This window comes from Venturia canescens, chromosome 9 (assembly GCF_019457755.1).
Source record: "Venturia canescens isolate UGA chromosome 9, ASM1945775v1, whole genome shotgun sequence".
NCBI classification, from domain to species: Eukaryota; Metazoa; Arthropoda; class Insecta; order Hymenoptera; family Ichneumonidae; genus Venturia; species Venturia canescens.
Genome location: NC_057429.1, coordinates 21490158 through 21517994, shown reverse-complemented (window position 1 = coordinate 21517994; position 27837 = coordinate 21490158). Strand labels below are relative to the sequence as shown.

The 27837-nt window shown below is 45.2% G+C and overlaps 2 protein-coding genes across 5 annotated transcripts in view; both read left to right on the top strand.

Moving 5' to 3' along the window:
* Hers (Histone gene-specific Epigenetic Repressor in late S phase) overlaps nucleotides 1-16811 on the top strand; it is a 36059-nt gene extending 19248 nt beyond the window's left edge. For 2 of the 4 annotated variants that reach the window (XM_043428224.1, XM_043428222.1), the window contains 8 exons: nucleotides 8911-9069; nucleotides 9173-9317; nucleotides 9440-9657; nucleotides 9758-10203; nucleotides 10309-12189; nucleotides 12323-12482; nucleotides 12577-12745; nucleotides 12821-16811. In XM_043428224.1, coding sequence (XP_043284159.1) covers nucleotides 8911-9069; nucleotides 9173-9317; nucleotides 9440-9657; nucleotides 9758-10203; nucleotides 10309-12189; nucleotides 12323-12482; nucleotides 12577-12745; nucleotides 12821-13007 — 3365 coding nt within the window. In that variant the 3' untranslated portion in view covers nucleotides 13008-16811. Of the gene's footprint in view, nucleotides 1-8910; nucleotides 9070-9172; nucleotides 9318-9439; nucleotides 9670-9757; nucleotides 10204-10308; nucleotides 12190-12322; nucleotides 12483-12576; nucleotides 12746-12820 lie in introns of all 4 variants that reach the window. The other 2 variants (XM_043428223.1, XM_043428221.1) reach the window with 1 other exon arrangement.
* A 2685-nt stretch (nucleotides 16812-19496) lies between these two features.
* LOC122415781 (netrin-1-like) overlaps nucleotides 19497-27837 on the top strand; it is a 102298-nt gene continuing 93957 nt past the window's right edge. The window contains exons 1-2 of the mRNA XM_043428225.1: nucleotides 19497-19570; nucleotides 19659-21914. Of these exons, the coding sequence (XP_043284160.1) occupies nucleotides 20225-21914 (1690 nt within the window). The 5' untranslated portion in view covers nucleotides 19497-19570; nucleotides 19659-20224. The remainder of the gene's footprint in view (nucleotides 19571-19658; nucleotides 21915-27837) is intronic.

The following is a 27837-nucleotide window of genomic DNA, read 5'->3' as shown; positions in this document are numbered from 1 at the left end:
CGCGTCTACGTGCGATCGTACTGCGTACGACGAGCCACCGCGACACAGCAGCGTTTTGACTTACCGGCCGAGTACAGAGCACAGAGCGAGCGGAAAAAGAGGTAAGAGCCGTCGCCGTCGAAGAGGAGACCGAGAGACGAGCCACCGCACGAGCAAGGAAGGGCCGGCGAGTGAAAAAGATAGAGCAAAATAGCGAGGGAGGGAGGAGCGAGGCCGTGGCCCCAGTGGCAAGCAGCATCGAGGTATCGAGCAAAGTACTAGTTTAGTTAGTTGTAGCGGACGACGCGAACGTGAAGGTACGTTGTAAGACTCGAATCCGTTGGTAGTGGATGAGTACGCGCACAACAATTGATAAACTCTTTTCTTCTCTCCTTCTCTTATTATGCTCGTCTCCGGTACAAAGTCAACCGCGATTTCAAAATTTCTGTTTACAGTGTTGAGCGAAAAGTGTGGTGCGCGTTGGTGCAAAAAGAAAGCGTGTGATCCCTATAGTTACGAGTTTTTTTCGTTCAATGATTACAGGATTATGACCGAGTTGACGATATATCGTTGATTTTATTCATTGAAAATTTGTCTCTTCTCTGTCGTACAAATGATTATTTGGTACAAGGCGGTTTTACCGTGTTAACGAAGAATTAACGGTAACATGCGTCTATCGGTAAATATATTACGAATGGGAAATGAAGGCGTAACGATTCGATTCGCCATCGAATTATTCCACGGCTTTGAATTATTGGGTTTAAGTATCCCCTATAAGGGAACGACGACGACGACGATTGTCATTAATTGAGAGAAAAAGAAACATGACGAAACCGGTATAATTTTTCGGGTTCACCATTCATAGGCATCTGAATTTCCCCGTTCATGCTTTCCCCTCACCTTCTCTCTGCCCCTCTCACGTTTTCGCCGAGTTTCAAAGTGACCGCGGGCCCTTTCGCGTCGACTCATTATTCTACGTCGGTTGTCCTCGACTCCCGTCGGGGGTTTTTCACGGTCGCGTGCAATAGCAGCGGCGCTAGGCGTGTTTAGTAATAGTCACAAATAGCGGTAACAGTGCCACCAGAAGAAGCAACAAGTGCGAATGACGAAAGCTCGTACGGCGATGTACAGCGACGGCGCGTCAGCGGCGAGTACACTCTCTCTCTCTCTCTCTCTCTCTCTCTCTCTCTCTCTCTCTCTCTCTCTCTCTCCTCCCCCTGCTCTTTCGACATCTATGTACATCGCAGTATGGCCGCGCGTTTCCCTCATTGTTCGATCACGGAATAATTGGTCGAGCGGTCGGAATTGTTAACCGAAGCGGCGGTTCTCGATCTCTCTCATCCGGAGTGCGAGAGGTGGCCGGCGGTTCATCATAATTCGGTGTGCGTGCGCGTTTATGTACGGGGAGGGGGCCTAGGCTTCTTAAGGTGGGGGATGAGGAATGTGCGTCGCACGTTATTTCTGATATACAAGTGCGCGACGCGTTGATGCTTCAATGAAACTATATTATTCAGATTCGCGCGTGGAACTCGCCGGACCAAAGATCCCTCGAGCTACTGTGCGGCGAGGATCTTCTCTCCGTTCTCCGGTTAGTGAAGCGAGCAAGCGCCTTCTCGGCCGACCGCAACGGAAAATATATACTCGCGCCTTTTTTATGTGTATAAAAATAGCATCTGATTGATTTTTCGCAAAGAATTTTTACTTTTCTTATTACACCATCGAGCTCCTCACGATGCTGCATGAGCAGGTAAATGAAAAGCGAAATACTATTTGCTTGTTATTGCGGGATGAGTCAACAGCCGCGACTGCTGCGTATATCGGTGTCCATTATTATGACGACGACGATGACGGGACTACCGCAATAAAGGGATGAACACGATCGAACAAGACTCGATGAGTGCATGCAGCGAGAACGCGCAATTGTCGATCGTCGCGCTCGCAAAACTTGACCGGCGACCGGCGACCGGCGACCAAATCTATGACGTATAACGAGCCGCGTTGTTGATGTTTCCTCGAGTCGGCTTCCCATCGTCGTAGCTCTCTGAGCTTCTTATATATGATAAAGCGCTTCAACTCGAATTTCTGCCCCGATTCATCGAGCATAATCGATCCGAGTCGTAACTCGGATCGTTGAAATTTCCGGTGAGACATTAGCGGGATAAGAATTACATCTTTTGAGTAATTGATATTTTTCGAGACGCGCGTTTGGTGTGGATCCGATTCAACCAAGAATCCGCATCGATAATTAACCTCTTTTTATTTATTTTTTTCTTTACTTCTCACCACCGATGAGCCGTTGATTCGAATGCCATCAGGTATATATTGTGGCGAAGAATGAGGGAGGAAAAGAGAGAGAGAGAGAGAGAGACAGGCGAGTTGAACGTTTTACTCGTCGACTGGAACCTGGAACGTTGATCGTCACTTGCTCTGGACATGTATTTATCCTCAGTTTTCATTGGTGAAAGTCAAACGCGCACACTCGTCCTTAATTTCATCTGAAATATATATACATTTGAACAAGTTCAATAAGTCTAATTTTTCTGTGGTAGAAATTTTCAAGGTACGCATGATTAAAAATGCGTGTATAAACAATTGACATTACTCAACTGCGCGAGAAAAAAAGAGAAACGCGATGTTTCGCTCGTTGAACATTATACAATGGTCGAACCTCGGGGGCCAGCAGCAGACGACAGGTCCTGAGACTCTGCCGAGTCTCTTGATATAAGAAAGTATCTCGGAATTGGTGGATGAACGCGCGTCTCGTGCGCCCGTTCTTTCGTTACGTTATTTATCTCGATTGTCGTTGGATCCGATTCTACCGATATCTACACGTGGCGAATAATGAGACAAAAATAATGAAATGATAACATTTCATTTAACGTAATGCAAATGATAATGCGGGGGCGGACGAAGAGGACGATGCTACGAGCTGAATAATAATTTAAACTAAATAAAGTCGAGTCCAAACGAGTCTCGTGTTTCGTACAACGGGTATGAGAAAAATATCGAAGCTAAGAAGAGAAAAGGTCGCGAAGGATGACCAAGGATCGTTGCAAAATGTGCGAATTACCGGGTGAGAGAAGTATTAGCGCGAATCGCGGATCGAGTCAGCCTCGTTGCTTAGCGAGTTTTCATCAATCGAATCATCGATTACATTCCGTCCCCAACGGTGGACTCGCCGCTACGACCATCGATTATGCGACCAATTCGAATTATCTCGATCACGGTCTCTTCGGTGGTCTCTATTTTCCACCATTCAAGGATATGATGTTACCCACCTGCTTATTAAGAGGTAAATTACAGGCCTAATTTCATTCGTTTAGTGCATTTATTATGAATCTAATGATTATGAGAATGATAAATATCTGGACTAACCATATTACCGTGTGGTCGAGGCTTTGATTCACCTCAAATTATTGAATATTGAAATTTCGCCGGCCCTCGGTGCAGCTCTTTAATAAAAAATCGCCCGGCTTTGCATGTTTTTATGAAAAGGTTTATGATTCGACGAGTAACCCCGCGCTTCGTTGTTGCATATCACATAGGAATATAATCTTATACACGGGCTTCCGCCGCGATCCTTCCAAGTTTATCAGTCCTTTCGTATAGGTATGCTCTTTCGCTGACTTTACGGATAATCGTGGCGAATACGCCTTGACTTTCCAAGGACGAACGCGATAGAGTATGAGAGATAAAGAGAAGATAAAGAGCCCACCACCAAGAGAGATGCTCGCCGCGGCGGGGTCTATCATCGTCGATCGAGCCGCAACAGCAGCAGCAGCAGCAGCATCATCACCACCACCACCAGACCAGTGTCGCGCGCAAAGCACAGTCAAGGTGGACACTTTTCATCTCTCTCTCTCTCTCTCTTTCTCGCTCTCTGCCGCACACAGTTTCGCGATTATCGAGGTCAGAGGTGTGCGCGTAGCCTTGGGAAGGAAAGAACAAAACCACGCACGCGGTAGGAGCTTCTCCGATGACTGCCATACGTAGCGGCGTCGAATCTGTCGAGTCTCACCGTCGTCTTTTTGTACAACCTCCTTGCTATATTTTTTTCATTCAATTGGCCGAGCGATAGCTTACTCAATCGGGGACCAGCCAATTTTGAAATTTTGAAAATTTTCGAAAATAATAATTGGAAACGCTATCGTTCCGGTAAAGAGTCTCTGGCAGCAACTCGTCATAACACAAATGTACTTGTCTCTAGACTTACCATGGAACCCACCTATCTTATTCAAAAGAAAATATATTTGCGAAAGTCTTTCGTAGCAATTATATACTTGCTCGAAATATCTGGCCCTTGAAAAATTTCTGTATGTTTTTCTCAATGGTTGGTTGAGGTTGTTGAAGGATCTTACGCGCACAAATGACGATTGTGCCTAGTTTTTTCTCTCTAAATTTGTATTTTTTTTTTTTTTTTCCATCGCCGTATAATGATAGCGTATAGTATCGGTAAAATCCAGTTTAATGCTCGTCTTATTCTCTATTTTAAAAAACCTCGACTCTCGGCCGTTTTACATATCCCTTGCCGTAGTATCGCGCGCGCGCCCGTGTCCTCTTATTCTCATCTTCTTTCTTCTTATCGTTCTCTATCTCTAAGAATCCGGATCGTAAAAAAGGACAAAGAAACGAGATAGAAGCAAACATGTTCGATCGTCAAGTTCGAGACGACCCGTATTATAATCGTTATTAATATGGGTACATGCGCGTATGTGTATGATAGAATTTACGCTCGAACAAGCATTCGTTTCGTATGGATACTCGGACTTGACATTTTTTTTAGCACCGATTCATACTTGATTCGTAAACAAGGATTAAAAATATCGTAGTTGTTGGAGAAAATTTTAGAATCTGGTCAATAATAATAATAATAATGGAAATGCAGAGCAGAGGGTTTGTCTAATAATATTTAGTAGAGGGCGAAAGAAGTGTCGCATGCGGCGCAGCAGCACGAATGCGGATGGATTCTCGCGCACCGACGGTGCTTGTGCCTTGTGCTTTGTGCCTGGCGTATAGTACCACAGAATACCGTCGAGTACTACTACTTGGCCGACACGTGAGGCAAAAGGAGCGCGCCCGCGCTCTCCCTCTCCTTCTCTTTCTTGCGAAGGCGCGCGCGGGCCGCGGATAACATATCCAGACAGTGGTGCGATGTGTGCAAGCGAGAGAAGAATTGCTCCCGGCACGGTTGGGTATTCCAAGTGTGTGATAGGCGACTTTCACAAACAACGAGGCGTTAATAGCTATATCGCATCAAGCTCGAACGAATATTACCGATCATGATGTTCGTTCAGCCTGCTCTATTTATTACTCGCTTTTATATTGCACATAAGACCGTCAGCGCTTACCTATTGGCTATACTATTTTCACTGATAGATTAATATGGATTTGATAAATGCGCTCAAAGGCGAAGCAGATTGTTCATCACCGATCAGATCTTTTTTATTTGGTTAAAATTTGGGCGATAGCCTTAAATAAATTCCACGTTTAATCGTCGAAAGCCGCGAGTGTCACTGGTCGGGATAGACTGCTCCTTTCGCATGCTGCAAGTGGAGCGACGAACGAAGAGGAAGAGAACACTTGATATACTTGTTGAGCTGTATCCTCTCTCGCTTTGCACGTGTATTATTGACTGATGCTCGGTGGTTGCTGCTATCATAAACGAGCGCGAGAGTGACCGAATCGAGAGAAACGCGCGCGCGGCTGCTTGACGGATTTGTGCTCGGAGATGGAAAACAAATTAACGAGACACGCTTGGGAGTCTGCTTTGCACATTTTTGTAATACTTATTTTCACGAAAGTTTGTATGAAAATGCCGCGCTTCTTATATCGCGAGGTTTACCAATGCTATTTCGTAAGATCACGACTGTTTACGCTTACCTCGATCATAGCCAAGGGAGAAAGGCTCTTTTTTTGCGCGCGGAAACAAACGGAAAAACGGTATATATGCAGTCAGCCGCAAGCGCCCGCGTCAAATCGTGCCCCTCGAGTTAGCTACGAAAAACAAACAAAGTCTCTCATCGTCGAACGAGTATGCGTTCGCGATATTCCCCCAAAAAATTCATTCAGCGTAAGCAGAATCAGCAAAGAATCTCGATAGAAATTTTGAGTGTCTCTTTGTCGTCCCCCTATACTCGTATAATCGCGTTATTGTCGTCACAAGGGAGAAGCGTTTATGGTTCGCGCATGCATGTAAGTATATATAAACCTGTTGGCATTTCACTGGAGAAAGTAGTATATAACGGTGAACCGCTCTCCTCCGTACTATCCAGAAACGACTTGGCCGCTGTCTTCGTCTTTCTTCTCCGTTTGACTGGCGCGCGCCGCGGCGAACCAACATTTTCGAGACTCCTCTTGAGGCGGTGGTCTACCTTGGGGGGGGGAATTCGTGTTTCAGCGTTCTATCGATGCTGCCGTTCGCCTGGTGGCACGGACTCGACAACGATGATACAAGAAAAAAAAAGCGGCTGCAACGACTGCAGCGCGGTAGCTCCGAGGCAACGCGAAGATCGCCCGCGGGGCTCAGGGGCTCACCAGATACGGGACCACTCCCGTTTCCCATGCATTTTCAATATTTAACTTGTCTCCTTGTGGAGCGATCGCTGTTGTCTCTTCTTCGCACGCGCATCGCCTTAATTATATAGTCAGGATTGTACCGCGCGTATACAAAATTATTTCGTCGTAATAATAACAACTGACATTGACGCAAGATATTGTAGAATACGAGGCTATTTAAACTATAGTAATTGAGTAATTTGAATAATTGGGTATATATTGTTAAAACACGTCGCACGGATATGTCGCTGGTATGTGAATTTCGCATTTGAATCGTTACAATAAAGCTTTTTAACGAGCTCGGCGCGCTTAACGCAGGCAGCCCCCGATTATGGTGGGCGCGTATACTTGGTTATACGAGGAGTAAATAAAAAAAGATGAGCTAATTCTCCGGGTGAAAAACGAACTCGACCGAGAAAAGAGCGAGAGAGAGAGAGGGGTAGGTGGGATGCCAAGATGCCTTGACCTTCCGCTCGTGGATTTTCAAAATAGAATTTATATTTTTAGATTAGCCCCCGGTGGATGGTTGATCGACGCGACCGAGCGACCGAGATCCGGTGCAACAGCGCGCGCGCGCGGTTATAATACCCTCTTGGAAGCTGCTGCTCTGAGGCTCTTACCGCGCGCGTCCAAGTATTCGCATCCTCGCCGAAAAACGTCGTTTACTTCCTCCTCATTTGTTCTTCTTTCCGTACACAACTCTGCTTTCGCATAGAATCGCAGCGTTGCTCAGGCCCGTCTAATCCCCCGCTACGCGCGAACCCTGTATCAAGCTTGAGCTCATTACTCTCCAACATCTTTCAACTTATTTAATATATGAGAATAAATTAAATGAGAATACGAAGCGAAAATAAAATTATTGGTCTCGGTTTTTAACCCTAGCTCGTCTCGTATGCTTTAAGCACGGCTTGTGAGGCTTGAAAATTCGTTCGATTCGTTCTTACGATCCGAAATATTGCGATTCGATCTCAAAATCGCACTTATCGATTAATGCCCGGAAAATATCCGTCGTCACGCCGGGAAGAGAAAATACCGTTTTGATTGCCAAAAACCGAGAGCTGCCGCAGTTCCCTATTAAATTGCTCAATGTCGTCAGGTATGAATGACGAAAACCAATCAAATCGTTTGTTAGAAAAAAAATACTGAACATTGCGAAAAACTTTGAAAAAATGTGTTATTTTTTGTGAACAAAAGTTTCGAGGTAGAAAAAGTTGATGCGACCTCGCGAAGGGAGACTACTATATTGCGTACATAATGGGAGGTAAAGTTAGTGCAGAAATGAGGGAGGGAATGACCTTGATGAGTCTGCGAAAGCGAACGATTTTTGACTACCCGTAGCGAGAGAGCGAAAGAGAGGAGCGACGGCACGCGCGTTGCCCCGGGCTGGGTAAGCGCGCCTCTGTATGTCGAACGCGGACCAAGAGAGAATAATATCGGCGACCTGATTTGCACGATTGGCGTCGGCCACCGGGCAAGCGAGTAACCTCGATCGGCTAGCCAATAGTTTGTATACATCCTAACTTGTTCCGCGACTCTCTCACCCCGCCGCCGCCGCCGCCGCCGCATCTATCGACGAAACTTTCGATAAATACCAGTACTTTTTTTTTTTTCCCCCAATTTTTATTGCCTACTTTTTTATCGTTCACTCAACCAAGATCGCGCCCAACGTTTTGGTGGGGGGTGGTGGTGGTGGTGGTGGTGGTGGTGGTGGTGGTGGTGGTGGTGATGATAGCGCGTCGTGCATGCCAGAAGTACCGCTCTTAACCGAGGCGGCATGAGGATTTGTGTTTACAAAATGGTGCGTACATATATACTATTTGTACGCGCGCGATAGAGTGCCATGCATATCGATATATGGACATATAGATTTTTGCGAATGGTCGCTCCGAACGATGTGGCTCGTGGTGCTGCGGTACACGTATTCGCGCCTGAAACACTCGAAACGGAACAACGATCCCCCCGCTCTTGCGCGGTATAGAACGAGGAGCGCGTCTGGCCTAGTAACGAAGAATGTCCGCGTATGTGGTTTGCACGGATCTTTTCATTTATTTATTTTTTATGTTCTCCGATTTAGCGACTGCCGTGCTTGACCGTTGAAATAAGTTTTCGAGGGCAGATTGAGCGGAGGATGATCAGTGCTGCTGGTTATACAGAGAGGAAACGTTCGCTCGAACGTCCGGTATATTTTTTCTGCCTCAGCGTAGACCTGTGCCGCCGGCGCGGCACATGTATAGCAGCAGACTTGTTCACTCGTGCAAGCCACCGCTTCTCTCTATCTCCGCTTTTCCCATTTCGAGGCTCGAATATGCAGCCCAATGTGTACACATTCCATGGGAGTGAAAAATTTGTTTGTTTCTTTGAATTGTCCGATTGTAGGATACTATCAGCCGGCTGGTCCGCTGATTCAGCATCCTCCGATGTTGCCTCCGGTGAAGGCTCCACCGCCGGAACCAACCCCGACGCCGCCTCATAATTCCGAGGGCTCGGACGATCTTGTCAGCGCCTCGAACACTCCAGGAGGTACCAATAGCACGGGTAATCATTATTTTTTTTCGCTATCGGGATTGTCACTCGCGACTCGAAAAATTTTATTATTTTACAATTGTCGGACATGTTTTTCTTCTACTTTTATCATCAGGTGGGGGAGCGAGTTACTACCGAGCTTATTGCCCGCAATACTACGGTACGCCACCGCAATATCAAGAATTGTGTTATCCACCGGGCTATCCTCATCCACATTCGCATCCGCCACCTTACTACAAATATGCCCCAGCTTATAGGAGGTACGAGAGAGATCAAAGAGAGGAAGAAAGATAGTCGGATGTATATTCGTAGGCAACAAAAATATTCGTATATGATGAAGATGTGATTGTTATCGGGGTTAATCTTTATCGTTCGATCGTAGGCAGTATTACGGATATCCGGGAGGAGACGCCGGCGGTGGAACGGGAGGAGGAGCAGCAGGTCCTGGAGCCGGAGTCGTGGAGTATCAATCACCACCGCAACCCGGTGAATATCCGGCGATGCTCCCATATTACGGTGCTTATCCACCTCCACCGCCACCGCTACCTCCACCACCGAATCCAGCGTATTTACACGCTCAAGGACGAACTTTGGTAGATCGTGAGTATTTTCGTAAGTTTTTGCTTTCTTTTTTTTTCTATTTAAAAGAAAAAAGCCCATTCATAAATAATACGATGTCGCGCGCATCTTGGATTCGCAGATGGAGCTTTTCAAGGTTGTCCATGCCCGATGCAATCGTGTCCAAAAAACGTGGATACTGGGCCCCTTATTGGTAATGGTAAGGGGGCGCCAGTGGCATCGGGTCCCGGTCTGTCATTGCCACCCAGTGCTTTGGTAGGGCCGCCCTCGCCGGCGAGAGGTCTAGCCGGGCTAGCGCCTCCACACGGTGCCAATGCCTGGGACACGGATCGCGTCCAAATCAACCTCGAATCTCAGGGTCAGCAGCAGCAGCAGCAGCAGCAGCAGCAACCCCCGCAACATCAACAACAACAACAACAACAACAACAACAACAACAACAACAACAACAACTACAACAAATGAGACCGGCGGTTGCCGTTGCAACAGTCGCCGCTGTCGGCTCGTCCGTCCACGGTATTCCACCCGATGTTCATGGTCGAGCGCGCAATTCCGAGTGTCGGACAAAGGTACATCCGTCCTCCTTGATTCATCAAGCTTTCTCAAACTCGCATTGTATAATACCGTACCATTGTATTCACGCATTATTATTGGCGTCTCTTGTTGAATCCCAGAAAGAAGAGACTTACACGGAGGATAAATTGGGCAAGTGCAATTGTCAGAAACACGCGTGTACGTCAACGTGCGAGGTCAAACTCGAGGCGCTATCCCCAACGGAGACGTTGTCCTCATCTTCCTCGTCGTTGTCGTCTACATCGTCGTCGTCCTCGTCGTCAACGTCCTCTACCTTGGCTCGCCAGAATGATAAAGCTACGCTACCTGATTTAAAGCTCGAAAACAATAATGTCAAATGCGAATCGTGTAGCGCCGGCGGCGGTATCGATGCGGCAGCTCAAGGAAATTTATCGTGCTCGGCAAATTGTAACGTCAAGTGCGAAACCGGTTATAAATGCGAGATATTAAAGTGCGAGCAATGCATCAAAGAGGGAGAGATGACGATGATGGAGCTCGAGAAAGATTCGGCTATTACGTTGATGGATGAGAAAAGGCTCGCTGTCGATTCGAGCGTAAAAAAAGAACAGCTCAACGACGTAATTATCGTCAACACGCCCAATTGGCAGAAGCCGGATTACGAGCCAATTGCTCAGGAGCTTCCAAACGATAAAATTGTAATGGCAATGCTGTCGCCTCTCGATAACGTCAATCATTTTTTCCACGATAACGAATCGTCTTCTCTCATCTCGCCAAAGTGCCAGAAACTTACTAAAAGAAAATTGTCTCTCGATAGTCTGTCGGATATTACAAAAAAGCGAAAACTCGACAAGAGGACGCTTTCGGCCGGCTCGACGACGGGTTTAATCACTGCCGCGATCGCTGACTCAACGGAAAATGAATGTCTCTCGCCCCGGCTTGGTGGAACTCGGTCTAGGCAAAAGGACAAGCGCAACAGTGGTGGAAATGGCATGGACGATACATCCGCTGTCGTTATGGGAGTTTTCAAAAAATCAGTTGGGAAAAATAGTCAAAAGCGAAAGAACGACGAGGTTGATACGAGCGATGGTAATGGTGGTGGTGGTGGTGGTGATGGTGGTGGTGGTGGTGGTGGTGGTGGTGGTGGTGGTGGTGGTGGTGGTGGTGGCGGTCGTGGAGGCGGTGGCGGTTGCGGCGGTGGCGGTGGCGGTGGCGGTTCTTGTATCAACGAGTGCAAGATTGGACCAAAGAGAGCTAAGATAACGAAAGCCCCAATAATCAACAACGGTATCGTAAATCATGGCTGCAAGTTGACCGCGACTGAAATTTCAATCAACGAGACGATCGATGATGTTATTCAGCAAGGTTTGAAAATGTCGCACAAAAAAAAAATTGTTCCGGCGGCAAATGTGATCGAACGCAAGGGAGCACAACAGCAGCAGCAGCAACAACAACGGCACCAGCATCACCACCAGGGTGAAGCTGAAAAAAAGAAGAAAGAAGCAAATTTGATGTCGGCGATAAAAAAAGTATCGAGAAAAATGAGTGTCGTTAAAACGGCGGTAGCTGCTGAAAAATTAAATTCCACCAAGAGCAACTTGATTGAAAACAAACCTGGAGCGATGAACAAGAATCAGGAAAGCAGATGTAAGAGCAATAGTAGATCGAAAACGATGGAAACGAGAGAGAGAAGCGGAATAGATGCCAAGCTCAAAGTGCCGGAGAGCCAAAAGACGAAGGAGGTGGTAATGGTCGCCGACGGCTTCGATTTGATGATTGAAAAAAATCGCGCTATCGATATTTCCGATAGCGCCAAGAGAGGGGCCTTAGTTAAGAAAAAACGAAAAAGTACAAAAACTTGGTGCGCGAAGAAAGTTACCGGGAATGTCGCTGGTAAACAGGAGACAGGTGAGATTATCACGTCGGATAATGGTAATTTGGCAAAAAGGTCCTTTCTCAAGCCTAAGTGGAGCAACGGATGGAGCTGGGAGGGAGATTCGTACGAGGCCAAAGTTTACCTGACGGTAAGATTCGAGTCTAGCCAAAAAAAAAATTGATTTTTTTTTTTTTTTTTTAAATATATTTTTCGTCTCCTCCTTCGTGTGTATGGCCACAATACATACAACTGATGAGTTGGTTTTAATGAAATTTGAACAGAACGAAAAGTCGGCTATACGTCGCTGTTACGCCAGTATGAGACACGTAAGCGGTGACGTGCTGAGGCCGCGGGATTGCGTCCTTCTAAAGAGCGGACAGAGGAAAGCCGATTTACCCTTTGTCGCAAAAATCGCGGCGCTGTGGGAAAATCCGGACGACGGTGCGTACTACCGAGCTCAACGAATTTGATAAATATTTATTGTCGCAAGACCGAAACGCGGCTGATTCTCGAGCTTCCATTTAATTGGTTACAGGTGAAATGATGTTCTCACTCCTATGGTACTACAGGCCAGAACACACGGAACACGGTCGTACCGACTACGACACGGAGGACGAGGTGTTTGCATCTCGTCATCGCGATGCCAACAGTGTCGCTTGCATAGAAGACAAATGTTATATTCTAACGTTCAACGAATACTGTCGGTCAGTTTCAACGATTCCATTACATCCAACCGTTTACTATCGCGCATACAATTTATCGATTTTTTCTGTATCAAGGTATCGGAAAAATCTGCGTAGAATCGAAGAGGGTTTGGAGAGCCCTGGTCTAATAGTACCGCCGGGCGAACAAGCCTATTCCCGAGAGTCAAGACAACCACCAATACCCGTACCCGCGGATATGGTACTCTTCTGCCGCCGGGTGTACGATTATCGCGGAAAAAAACTCGTCAAGAATCCCGGATGACTCGATACCTTGCAAATCGTTTGAGAAATAGAAACCAATGGAATGCACAAGATATGCGAAACGGACACTAAAGCTGATCGCACGGGTCTTATCCTTTTAACCATTTTTCCTCTGGTCATATGAGTCAAAAGTAAAAACAAAAAATAATGAGGAATGCAAGAAGAGGAGAAGCGCTGAAACGGATCGGCGCGTAAAGATACGGATCGTTTATCGGTTGTATCCGTTCGAACGATTGTTTATCAAGAGACTCGTTGAGATCTCGGGACAAGTAAACAGTTCTCTGCGACAATATCGATGCTTGAAATACCAAAAAGAAACCCAACTTCAATACTCACCTTTATCTGTCAATGCTGCATCTCCCTCTGCCCCATATCTACCATCTTCCTTAATCGATTCATAATTATTTCATTCTACAATCATCATCAAGCCTCGAAATTGTCGCTCTCTTCTCAATGTATGAAAAGCTGTGTCTCGATGAAGAATTGCATTTAAAAAGACACAAATCAAAGGAAATAAGATTATTCGCGTCGGTGGAACGACGGAAAACTACGATTTAAAGCGCGTATTCGAAGACACGTATCGCATTCGCGAGAAACTATTATGCAAATTATACAAATCCCGTGAAGAGAAAGAATGAGAACGAAAATGATGAAAATTCAGCGGAGCGAACATATTTATGAGAGAACGGTTGAGATTCGTCGTCACTTTTCTCTTTTCTCTTTTTTATACTTGTTTTCATTGAAAAACATGAGATTTTACTTCTTTTTCTGCTAAACACAACTTATGAAACTAGTTGTAAAATTTTCAAGGCAGTAGCGCATTTTCGTGACAATTCGAGGACTCAATCACCGTCAATATTATCCGCCGAACCCTTCCATTTCGATAGAGCAGGCGAATCCAGTTTTTTTTTTAATCGTCTTTTTTTGTTTCTTTCGACCGAAACTTCCAAGACCCAAACGAATAGTAAAACACTTGAGAAGAAAATGCTATTATTATGCTAAAAATCTTTTAATGATTTTGGGTTTGTTTGGGTGATTATCATTTTCGAATGCAAATTTGTTTTATACACGTATTATTACGATTCATTGATCATCGAGGCAGGGAAATTGATTGGGAGAGGAGAATGAATCTTCGTAAGTGTACCGAGTACATATAATCATGAAAAAGAAACAAGAAGCAAACGAGTCGATGAAAAATGCAGTTTGAACGGTGAAAAAGAATGTCTCCCTGTTGCTTTTAATGACTAATCTAAACTTGTTAGATGGCGTGTGTTTTGTTAGAAATCATATTATTTAAAATTAATATATTGCGGATTATTAATATTATTACTATTATTATTATTTCCATTATCTCATCGTCATCGTTATCATCATACGGTATTTAATATATTCAATTAGATTAAAAATTAATCATTTTTCGGCGGTGAACTGTCGATGCATTATCGATAAGCGCGTTCGAAATACTTGGAGAGCCAGAGAATTAAGATTCGTAAACTAATCATGGTGGAACGTCTAACGCGTTAAAAACAGACATAAAAAAATACATAAACGTCAGACATAGAAGAGTCGCCCATAATTTCTACTTTTCCCACAAAATACCAAAACTCGCAAAAATACCATTCTCGCAAACTCCCCATTCTCCTCAATATACTCGCAGTATATTATTGTTACTATTATCATTATCGTCATCCTCATCATCTTCTTTTTCATTATTATTATTATTAGTACTATAACCATACCATCATTACTATCATAAGGAGAACTGGAAAACTCTCGGCGATTAATTTATTAATTTATTCCTACTAAATAATTATGCGGATCTGGAAACGAGTAATGTAATCGTATAGGAATTATATACCGTTGAATCGAAACGCTCTTTTACTGATGTTGTGAACGAGAGAAAGAGAGAGAGCAAGTGAGTGAGTTTAACATGTGAAAAAAATAGTTAGTTTCCCATATTGTATGAATAAGAAACTGGACGAAAAATTCATTCCATTGCATTATTTTCGATCTGATCGTTGTGTTTTAAAAAATCTAGTAGAAAAAAATTTTGGGAACGGGTAATAGAAAAAAAAGAGCACGAACGGGAGAAAGTCGAGGTATAAAAAATTTCGTTGTTCGTAGTAAAAAAAATAGGGATTTCGTACGCTTCCATTGAGCTAATCGCTTCCGAATCATAACGAGTACGTGTCTGCATGAATGCGCGTATGCGCGTACAAGGGTTAAAAGAACAAAGCCAAATTGGGATGCTAGCTTTTTTTTCAACTTTTTATAACGAGTCAAACGATTTGTCAAGAGAGTATAATGAAATACTACAATCGGGGGAGAGAGAAGGAGTGCGCTAAAGGACGATCGCGTACATTGATTATCGTCTCAGGTGTCCATTTCATTGGACGTAGAGAAAAAATATTAATAAACAGCGAAAAGAAAACAAGAATAGAACAATGCAAAAAAAAATCATGGTTAATATGGGAACATTTTGCACAAAAACGCATATCTTACGTTCGTTATTTTGTGACCAGCTAGGAAAGAAAATAAGCATTGAGACGAGGAAACTTCTAATCTCGCGCGAGTCCTCTCGTTGCTAACATTTTTTTCATTTAACATTCATTTCGTGGGATCGTATCGCACGATCGATTTTTCAATGTGTGCACAATATTTGTTGAATCAGTTCCACCGTCAAACATAATTGAGCGATCATTATTTAAATTTGATACGAATGACTAATGAATCGCTGAGTATTAGTATAAATTGGTGGTGCAACTGTAACGACAGCAACGAGAGGATTCGTTATAAGCCTGTTAATAGAAAAAAAAAAAAAATCCTATACGAGCATTGATGATTGGAACCGCGTGATGGTATACCAAAATCGGCAGTCGCGCGCGTTCAATGTGAAATAAGAATATAAAAAAATAAAAACAAAAAAAAAAAGAAAGAATGCATGACGTTCAAGTGGTATCGTCACTTTTAATTTAAAAAAAAAAAAAAGTGATGGATGAACCTCGACGAATAAATCATTGATATGAGATTTATCGGCGATTTCCGTTGCGCGTCAGGTACGATTTGCTGTTATGAGTTGTTTTCACCGCTCATTAATTCTGCATAGAGAGGGAGGCCTGGAGAAGTGGTGGAGAAAACGAGAGAAACCGCAGCAACAAAACGAATGGTAACGCGACTCGCCCCGTCGAAAGCGTTCAGCAGAGGCAAGCAAATAGGGGAAAAAAAAAAAACTTACAATAGAACAAAGAAAAGAGTTATTTCTACATCGGAACTATAATAAAAAAGGTTTAAATACAAATATAGATTATATATTTAGCTAATTAGAATAAACCGCAGTACGCATGCAGACTTATATATATATATATATATTAATCGATGATCAAGTTAATGACAATTGATTATCATTATATACAGAAGCGTATGATGTGTAACTCGTGTTCCTCAAGCTGAGAATACGATGGAAAACAGTACATGGCATAGAGGAGGGAGGAGGAGGAGGTTACCGGCGGCGATGGCGGCGATGAAAGAGAAAAACCACACGCATAATAGATTATCCTAGGCATGTACGAGTATTACGGTGGGATTTAACGTGAGCTTGATACGGTGAATACAAAAATCGTATGTATACGTATGATGAGTTACAGGCTGCAGCTGATGGTCGATATTTTATTACATAAGAGGTTCGCGGGCAAACGAATGTGTTCGCAAATCAAATGTCCGATCGAGCCAATTCCTGACGATAGTAACGAGTATCAAATGAAACGATGAAAAACACACAAATAAAAGATTTATTGAGTGATGGTAATTTTGCGGTAAAATCTTTGTGTTAACGACGGCACTGTAAACTTGCATTTACAATTAGTAGCGGAAAGTATTTTTTTTTTTTTCACGGATTTACCAACGCGCCCAATTCCATTACCGAGTCAAATAAATCATTCTGCAGAATATAAAAATGATTACAAACGGAAACGCTGTTATTTCGTAATTATGGGTTTTGTGCCAGCAGAAATGGTAAATCGAACGCCGGGTGAAAGAAAAAAAAATTCAATCGGTCGTTTGGTTCTGGAGGATGTAAGATCACTATTCTCGTTGTTGACGTTGAAAAATAAGTTCAATTGTCCGTTGTGATGTCGCCGAAACATTCGTGGTAATATGAATTTTCATTCATATGCGTATAAACAGGGGAACGATTTAACCATCGTTATGAAAATTGACGAGGCAGGCAGACAGGCAGGATGGCGCGGATCTCTCGGAGTTACATAAAGCTTACGAGAAAAGACATCGCGGTGTCGTTAACCGGGGCGGACTCGAACGAAAAGTTGGAAGACGAAGCTGAGCGGATCGGATCTCTCGGGGCGGTGGTTGAAAAATTCGATAATTTCGATTTGATGACAAGGCCGAGGGTTTCCTGCTTGGGGCTCCGATAATGCGTTAGCCTCTTGTTGAAGCGCGAAACGCGTAGCGTCTAATCCGGTGGTGGAAAAGGCTATCACGCTCGCACTTCGTGCCATCCTCAACGGTACAAAGATTAAAACTTTGTTCAATCAATGCTGCTTATTTCCTGCTGAAAGGTAACTATTATGCCGGATCCGGGCAAACCTGGGTGTATACGTCCATTCGGTATCAACGAGAGTATAATTCCTTCCCGAATAAAACTCATCCTTCTTCCCGCTTCGGTCTTGACGATTCTTCTTTGTCGATGTACGCCGGAAGTCGGGCGCCTGTGATTAAACAAACCATGTTTTTCCGTCATGTCGGGTTTGCATATTGAAACGATGAGCTTTTATATCTGTCATCTAAATAGCACTTCGGGACGTATGCCGTCGTAACGACGATTTATTACCATCAAAATATGGAAGAAATCGAGTTTTCAAAAAAATTGAATCACCCGAAATAAGAGTATAACGATCATTATCATTATTTTTGGTGTGTCGCAATATGTTTCGGTGCATTTATATAAAATTTCGCTCGTTACGTTATGTTTGGGGCATAAAATTTTGGAACGTATACTATTTCGCATTGCGACTACCGTTCTCCGGCGTTAGTATAGCGTACTGTACAAATACTGTATGGTTGTTCGTTTCGCGACGCAGATCGACGAAGGCTTATCATCTTATAAATATATCTTAATCATTTCTTCTCTTGCGCGTGTCGTGGGCCACGCACCGCGCCACGCGGCATATATCGGTTCGCCCGATGAGTTTTTTCATACTTTCATCTCCGCTGGAAATTTTGCACGATGAGGAAATACTTTATTCCCTTTGCGCCCGCGGAATATTGAGCCGAAACCCTTTATCTACTCGCGACACGATACGACGAGTATCGAGTTGGAACAAATGACTATCGCAGCATTGCTCTATAGCCGCGTGCACGGATATCGTTCGCCAAAGGCCAAACGAAAAGACGAGGGCTCTCATTATTGTCAGCGAGACAGTGAAATATAATGAGAGATTAACGCGGATATGTATATACGCGTATAGCCTTGTAGACCGAGAAAAAAGAGCAAAAAACGATGCGAACTTTGTTCGTTTTGTTGTTTCTCCCCTGCGCCGCGTATCGTGTGTACGCTGAAACCAGCATCGAGCGGGGATAGTTCCGTAGAATGTTTTTGTTATTTTGTTATTATAACCTCTCATCGTGGTGCTCTGGTTAACTTGCCCTTGGAATCAACCGGCGAGCAAATTTCGCGTGACGATTGTATAGGCGCGCGTTTATTATACTCGTCGCAATATTGTTTATCTCTCGGGTCTCGTATGGCGGGAAGAGGTGGCGGCGGCGGCAGTGGCGACATACAACGGTGCGCACGGAATCCCATTTTCTATACGTTTCCAACTTGCTCTCGCCGTTCGCACTTGTCGTTTTACTCTTCCGATGATTCTGTCTCTATACGCGCGTACAAACGCAGCGACACGTGAAATATTACGGGGTGTTGTATATATGCATTGGTATGGATAACCGATAGTTGGCCCGGACGAGTGCAATCCGAAGGATCGCGTCGTCGTAATCTCGTTGTTGCATGTAAGATATAAAAATTATTATAATCAATAGAAAGATGAATGACGATGAGACGAATTATATAAGCGCATATAGTCGCGGTATATTGTATATATACCGAAGCACGAAGAAGCGAAATAAAAATTGATATACAAAAGAAGAACCGTGTCGATTGCGCGATCGACCGACGAAAGGTGATACGCGAGCCTGCTCGCGCGGGCGGGGTAGTTTACGGGGATCATTGTTGATTCGGCGCCTCATCGTATCTCGCATCGAAGTAAATAATTTTAAAAATAAGAATGATTATGAAATATGAGAGGAACGATAGGGAAAATATAAAATTGATGCTGATATAATCGAAGCTGGGGCCCGGGATTGGCGCGTATATGGATAGAAGGGAAGTGGGAGAACGGACGCCATTGGTGTTACGAAATGGCGGGGGGAAAAACCGGCGCGAGCTTTTGGCTGCGGCAACGGGGAGCGAGAAGCGAGAAGCCTCCGTTCGTTGTCCGTCCGTACCGTAGGTACCGACCGTCGAGGCGGCTTAGTTTGCGGAGAGCCGCCACGGAGGTAGGACCGTTCATTTCGTTTTATCCGTCAATTTGCTCGCGCCGTGTTTCAATCTCACATTCGCGTATTGTTTCGCGTCGAAAAATAGGCTCCTCGAAGAAACTGCTCGGAGAGCCCCTCAGAGGCGGCGGCGGCGGCGAGATGATTCGTGATCACGAGTGAAAATAATACAAGAAAACAAATTGGCACTGGCGGTGCGTGTAAAAAAAATGACACAAGGTTTGAAAGTATTATCCCTCGTCTCCTTTCGATTTGATCGAGGAGTCGCGTGAATTGAAATTTTAATCCCCCCGCATCCCGAGCAGGCAGCAAGGAAGAGGAATAAAGAGAAATAAAAAATTGATGCGAGTCGCGTTTGATAACGAGGAGGAATAGTCGCACAGATCCGCTCGCAGACAGCCGGTGCTCCGTGGCTCTTCGCGCAGCTCGAATCTCGAATTTTTTATTATGTGAAACACACTTGGTAAGCCGCGTGCCGCGCGTCGCGTTTACCCTCGAATAGAAGAGTTCTCTCACCGCGATATTGAAACTCACCAATGGTAACTGAACGACAGATCGAATAAACGAGAGGAGGAGGAGGAGGAGGAGGAGGAGGAGGGAGGAGGTTTGATACGCGGCGGGATTAAAGGGAAGAGATATACGAGTGATAGGAGAATGAACGAGCGGCTGGAATACGATCGTTGGAATTTGGATGAAAAGAGAAAGAGGAGCGGGAGAAGGAGGAGAAGAAGGAAAACGATGGTCGATCTCGCGTTGACGTGGGTCTGGTGGTGCGGCGGGGTGATAACGCTATCGTCGAAAATCGGGGGTGTCGAAGCGGGTGGGGGCGTCGCGGGGCCGAATTTGGGAAGCAACGGGGATTCGTACGGAAAGATGTTCGGCTCCGGGCAATTGAACGCGAACGATCCGTGTTACGACGAGGATCGTCCGCGACGATGCATACCGGATTTCGTGAACGCGGCTTTCGGTGCGGCGGTCGAAGCTTCGTCGACGTGCGGCAACGGCGGGCCTACCCGTTATTGCGACGTAACCGAGCTGTCCGGTGGTAACACTGGAATTGGTCAGTGTCACGCCTGTGACGACAGCACGCCCAAGCGACGTTTTCCTCCCTCGTACTTGACCGATCTCAATAATCCGAACAACGTAACGTGTTGGCGGAGCGAACCTCTACCTAGTTCCCAAAGTTTTTCGGCACCGCCGGACAACGTAACCCTTACCCTCTCCCTCGGTAAAAAGTACGAGCTGACTTACGTTTCGTTGCAATTTTGTCCCCGTGCCGCGAAACCCGACTCGATCGCCATTTACAAATCGATGGATTACGGAAAAACGTGGCAACCGTTTCAATTTTATTCGTCGCAGTGTCGTCGCGTATACGGCCGGGCTAACCGGGCGACGATAACAAGAGCGAACGAGCAGGAAGCGAGATGCACCGATAGTCACCGTTATACAGGAGGCGACGGCCTCGGACCGGTAGGCCGAATCGCCTTTAGCACCCTCGAGGGTCGACCCTCCGCCGCTGATTTCGATAATTCTCCGGTTCTCCAGGATTGGGTCACCGCGACCGACATCAGGGTAGTTTTCAATCGGCTTCACATGCCTCACCAGTCGCACCATCAGCACCAACAACAGCCGGAATCAGCGAACGTTGGGGGGGGGGCTGGCGGTAGCGGGCCCGGTGAAGGATCACCAAAATCCGCCAATAACAACGGTGCAAAAGCTGAAATCCGAGAACACGGGATATCCAGAGACGCGGCAGGGATATCTAGGGAACGACAGGTCGTTGCTCACAAGACTAATTTCCTCGATCCGGTTGTTCGTACTTTGACCTCCGAAGTCGCAACCGTCCCACCGCTCGCTCCTCATCCCTCGGTCCATCGAGTTCTCCTTCCCGAAGAGATGCAATCGAACGATGCCCTTGATATCGTACGAGAGAGCAATTTTCATTCGGATATCGTGCCGACGAGCGCCTTCGTTACCGCTACCGGTGGTACTATTATTACCGGTACCGGAGCTGCTTCTGGTAGTGCTGGTGCTGGTGCTGGTGCTGGTGATAGTGGTGGTGCTGGTGCTGGTGCTGGTGCTGGTGCTGGTGCTGGTGCTGGTGCTGGTGCTGGTGGCGGCACCGTCAACACCTTTGCCCATCATTACGCTGTTTCCGATTTCGCGGTCGGCGGTCGATGCAAATGCAACGGACACGCGGCCCGATGCATGCCCGGTAAGGATGGCGAGGTTGCTTGCGAGTGCAGACACAATACCGCTGGACGAGATTGCGAAAGATGCCGACCCTTTCATTTTGATAGACCATGGGCGAGAGCAACCGCGAGGGATGCCAACGAGTGCAAAGGTAACTCTTTCCGTTATTCCACGCTCCTTCTTCATTCTTATTCGCCGCCGTACTACTACCTTCGTATCCGTCTGTCAGATTTTTAATAAGCATCAGATTATTCTCGTTAATCGTCGAGTAAGTGAAAAATTATACGCGGTTATAGGGTCTTTTCCATTGCCGGTACGTAAACATAGAACTGTATGGTTTTACCCTTCATTCGTTGCGGTATATCATTTGTTACCGATCCAGCATCAACACTACCGCCTAACTCAGCAATAATAGTCGCGCATTCTTTATTTCTCATTTATCTCTCTCTCTCTCTCTCTTTAACGAGATAAATTATTTATCCAACTTGGGGATGAGAGGCCCTCTTGCAGAGATTGTCAAATTATTGCGTTATCGCGTCGGGAACTTGCGAAGCGAGCGAATGTTTCTTATGCGTCGTCTACTATACCTATGTTCAATAGTTTTGTTATGATTCTCTCTAGGAGCTTCAAAAGAGGTCCAAAAAATATGTATACGAGTACTTCAACGCGATGACGAAAAAATTACGCGAAAAATTGAGGTCGAACAAAGTGTGGGCGCAACATCGTATCGCGTGACGGTAGCGCTCTCGAAAAAAATATCTCTCGATCGTCGAGGTATGCAAGAGCCATCGCGCGGTCAGCGAGATTCAAAGGCTCGGGGGTAAAGGAAAAGATGTTGATAAAAAAGAAAGAGCGTAGAAAATTGGAAGCGAGGGAGGGAATGGCGGGGCGTGGGGGAATTGGCAAGATTAATCGTTTGCGTTGCGACGACGACGCCTCTTTATCTCGCCGCTGACTTTTCTTTCTTGGCCGTAAAATACACACACCCGTTCGTACGGCGGACATAGGCCCTGGGGACCCTCTATAACAGTGCGCCAACCGTATAAACTCTGAGATTCCAGAGCAGCATGGTTCAGACCGTGCAAGAGTTTCTTCATCGTGTACGTTGAAGAGAAATTTTGAGAGAGGGAGAGCTTAAAGAGCGCGCGAGTGCTCTATCCTCCTGCTGCTGCCTCAGGATTCTCTTTTCGCGACCCTTCGAGTTCTCGTCGACCAGCACTTACCGTATTTTCCAGCGGAATAGCCATGCAGTGGCGGAGAGGAGGCATCCCTCGCCTTCCCCCCCCCCTTCCCCGTTTGCCGCCGCCCTCTTGCTCTCTTCGTTTCTTCTTTTTGACTCTGTGCGGCATCCAAATTTATCGTGGCGTCACGAAAACAGAAAAAAAGGATAGGTTACTCGCCTTTTAGTATTGATCCTGCATGCTCCCGCGTCATCTATATATATACGATAGACTGCTCTTTATTTTTTTTCCACGAATACAACCGTGCGAGCGAAAAATAGTACATTTGTTATTTCAAGTACGTTGTTCGAGAAAACACATTCGGGCTCCATTGATATTACGCACTCGCAATTCGCAATAAGTTTTTCAAAATGTTTATGTTTTTATTGAAAAAAATGAAATAAATGTTGGTACGATGGGGACGTATGGCGCGACGAATGGACGCTGATTGAGCGCTCGAATTTTTTGATTCCATGCTCGTGCCAGCGTAAAATATAATAAAAGATAAGGCAAAAGTTCATTCTCGAAATCGATCAATCTTTTTCTTCTCACCCGTATAAAGTGTGCTTTCTTGCCAGATATTTCGAACTATACCATTTTCATCATGCTAGCGGAATAATCTAATTTATTTTTATTTATCTCATAAATTCGAGCGACCCGTTTCTTCGCGACGCTTCTGCTCGTCGTTCCGCGCGAGACAAGAGCCCGCCCTACGCCAAATAAACATCCATAGCATTCATCTCATCGCATCTGCTACGAGCAGCGTCGTGTGCCGTCGTCGTCGTCTCGTCGTCGTGCATCGCGCGCGGTAGTTGTTTTAAAAGTTAAAAATTGGACTCTAGATAAATTATTGGCCCATAGCTTCGTCATTTCAATATAATTTAGCTCATAACATATTTATATACTGCTCTTATACGTTACCCTATTGTTACGACTATTTTCGTTCCGCGCGATATTTCGGAGAAAACGCGATGGTGCACGATGAACGTTACGCCGTATGAGTTAGTTATTTGAGCTTGAAATATCCGATACGAGTTATATTAGCGAGCGCGTAGTGCAGCAGAGAGGCTCGGTAGAGGCAAGTTTACGCGAGTCTCCGCACTATAGAGCGAGACGTGATTATACGTATATGTATATAAATAAATCTGCTGCAAAGAGGCCTGCTGCGCAGAGGATGAGAGAGCGAGAGGGCACGATCCGTGAGGTATGTGGGACGGTGAGGGCGCGAAGGAGAGGGAGAGAAAGGTAAAAGGATGTGAGGGTATGTAGGTATAGTGATGTAAGGAGAGAGGCGAGGGAGAGACAGGACGGCGCGTGAGATGCTGCCACGCGGTCTGCGGTAAAGCATTGCTTGTCTCCCAGCTCTCGCGGACTCACTCGCTATACTCGCTATATACGAGTAATTCCCTTGTCCTCCCTTTGAACAACGAGAGTGAGAAAGAGCGGTAGACGGACGGAATGAGCGTAGCAAAACGGCCGCATCGTGCGCGCACATATTGCATAGTCGAGTCAAAGCTTCGTTTTTCTTCGTTACCGCGGCTCTGTCCTGGCCTGCTGGACACACGGTGCGGTGCGGTGTCTTCTTGTGCTAGAAACCGCGTCTCCGTCGCACAGTGCGCGCGTGACGCATGATGAGCGAGAGCCGACCGTAAATACATTGGAACGTCGCCCGCGGGCCGCGAGACTCTCGCACCAGCCGGTCTATCCCATCCTATATAATAAGTAGGCGAGCCAAGATGCTTCTCGACAGCGCGCAGGTGCTTCCGTGTGTCGTTGGCACGGTTCTTCCGCGATCACCGCTCTCCTCTTTGAAAACAACAAAAAACTAAACTCCCCCGCTCGTTCGCACGTTTTTTCACAATATTTTTTTTCTTTTTTTCTTTCTTTCTTTCAACGCGGAAAAAGATCCGACTTTGAGAAATACATTTTGGAACATGAAAGACATCATCGAGTTGAATGGTTCGAGAGAGTTACTTTGGCGAAGCTTAATTCCCTTGAAAATAAATATGTGTTTGAGCGAGGCATGTGCCCGAGTGCTATGCCGGTTTGTGCGCAGCACACTCGATTGAAACCAGTTCGAAAATCGAAAAGAAAGGGCATAGCATACACATGCGGCGCAAAAACGGAGAGTCCCCGATTCCCTTAAATGGTTTCCCCCGTGTTCGCAATTGCCCCTTTTGACAGAGAGAGAGAGAGAGAGAGAGAGAGAGAGAAAGAAAGAAAGAAAGAGAGTTGTTCCCTGCTAATGCTGTTTGAGCTGGTGAACCACTGTGCCGTTGCATTAATCTTCTTTTGCCTTATTCGTTGGTATACGCGTGCGCGCGCGCATTGACCACTGCGCGAAAAAACTAAATATGAACGTGAACAAGATTTTCCGAGCTTGTTTTCCCAGCGCGATTTCTCGCACGCATTTTATCGTACTCACCCGTGATAGTATCGCGCGCTCCATTTGATATTACGTGTCAAATTTCAATGAATAGCATGTTTGGTGAAAAGTTAATCAATAGACCTTAGCGTCGTTAAAACGAGAGAAAAGTTAAGCGAATAATACGCTATATATTTTCCGCACGTGCCGTTAACCCTGGAACAAGCATATATCGCGTATAGTTTGCGTATTATCAGGCTGAATATATACTATCGTCTGTGTGTGTGTGTGTGTGTGTGTGTGTGTGTGTGTGTGTGTGTGTGTGTGTGTGGGTGTGCGTGCGCACGAGCGAACGAATATATTGACTCCCAGGCTCGTCCCAGCGCAGCTTTATACGAAGCTTATTCGAGAAAATAGATGGAAATGCGTAGAAAAGTCGTAAGTAAGATTTACATTTGAACCGTGCGGCGCCCCGCGCATGCACCAACCTATATCTCGCTAGACTGCCTCGCGTTAAGTAATAACGGAAGATGGAGCCATATAATAAGAGTACGAGAATAGGGTATGGCAAGAGTTGAGAATAGAAAGAAGAGCGGTAAAAAGAAGCAAATAGACGTAATGTCTTTGGAAAGTTTGTAGTTGAGGAGGGGGCTTGAGCCAACCTCGCCAATTTAGGCACGGAGATTTTGGTTTGTATAGGCGTATACCGGACTTTTACGAGGAAAGTATATGCATGTATTGTAACGTAACGCTCTTGCCGACCTGGCCTGAACGCCGCCACGCGTCGGTTCGAGCTACCTTAATTTTAAAAGGAGCAGGTATGAAAGAAACGTGAGAACGCGGAATTTTGATTTTGAAAAATTTAACAATTCCGATTTATTCAATTTTGATTGATTTCACAGGATAAATTCGTTTTTGATTTGTTGTCGTGAAATATTCGCGATCGCGCTCGCTGATTGGGAGAAATTTTGTTTCACTCGCCGTTTCGAATTTGAACAATTTTTAATTTACGCATTTTTCGCTTATAAAAAAGAAGAAAGTTTCGAAAATTCAAAAGCGTTTTGATTTTATACAATAAAAGAAATTATTATAGGTTTGACGCGATATAACCTCTAATTCGTACCGCGGCCTTATTAATTATTTAAAATTTACAAGATTTACAAACTTTACAGAAATTTCGGGTTTGTTTGACTCGGACTCGATTTATTTCAACCTTGAATTTAAAAAGAGAATTTTACAGAATTTACAAATTTACAAGAAAAATCATCCCTGATTATAGCAAGCAAAAAGAAATAAAAATTGGTTAAGTTAAGGAACAAACCCCAGGCTCTGGGATTGAAACGTCACCGAATCGCTCCGAGATCCTGAGCATCTGCAAGGTTAGGTTATTTACCGTCCACGGGCTCTGGGATTGAAACGTCACCGAATCGCTCCGAGATCCCGTGCAACGGAAATTTGGAAAGTTTAGAGGTTAGGTGCGGACCCTGGACTCTGGGATTGAAACGTCGCCGAATCGCTCCGAGATTCCAGGCATCCAGGAAAAATTTAGGATAATAGGTTAGGTTGCTTGCCAAAATCAGAATGTTTGAGGTCAGCCTTTTTGTTCCGAGTCAGAATTTTGAGGAAGGACTGCCTCCCGAATGAGTCGCGCAGCGCTTCTTATACCCGTGTCCCCACCATAAAATTATCAAACGCCGAATTTTCGGTTTTCGGATCGGTTCTGCGCATCCATTTCTAACGCCTTCTCTGATTGGCCCGTTGCCATGATTCACGCTCGCCCGTTGGTCGAGCGGGCTAACATACGATGCGCGGACTACCGCTTTTTATGAATTTCAGCTTATTGCGATTTTCAACAACAAAAACTTCAATTTGATCCGTTATTATTTAATTTTCTTCATTTTTTAACATTGTTAGTTGTTTTAATATGATTCGAATAATTACAATTGCTAAAAGTCACGTACGCGTCCTATAGCCCATCAACGCTCCACCCGCGCATGCGTCATAAACACGCGTCTTGTTTTATTTGAATTGATACCAATTTTTTAAAAGAAATTATCTTTTTATTATTTTCCTTCGATCCGTTATAATTTTCCGCTTCATTTGAGTCTAGTTACAATATTTTATGAAATCGCGTTGAATTTTAATTAACAAAACAAAAAAATATAACAGTTCAAGTTTTTAATACGCGGCGCCGCTAGTGTCGCGCTCCGCCGCTTGTATCGGGCCTTTGTATTGCCCTCCAGTACGGCCGCTGCCGGCCAGCAGTGACGCGGCTCCCCGGTCGTTGTACGCGCTCGGTCAAAACATCGCGCCGCGTCGCGATGTTTTTGGAGGTTAGGTTGGGGTTCGAGTGTTACGTCACAAATGCCCCCCAGAACAAAAAAATCTAGGAACTAGATCTTTTTTGTTCTCAAAAAATTTTTGGGATGTTGATAATGATGCCCATGATACTTTTGAAGATGACCCTCTTCTGACGATGATTTTTAACC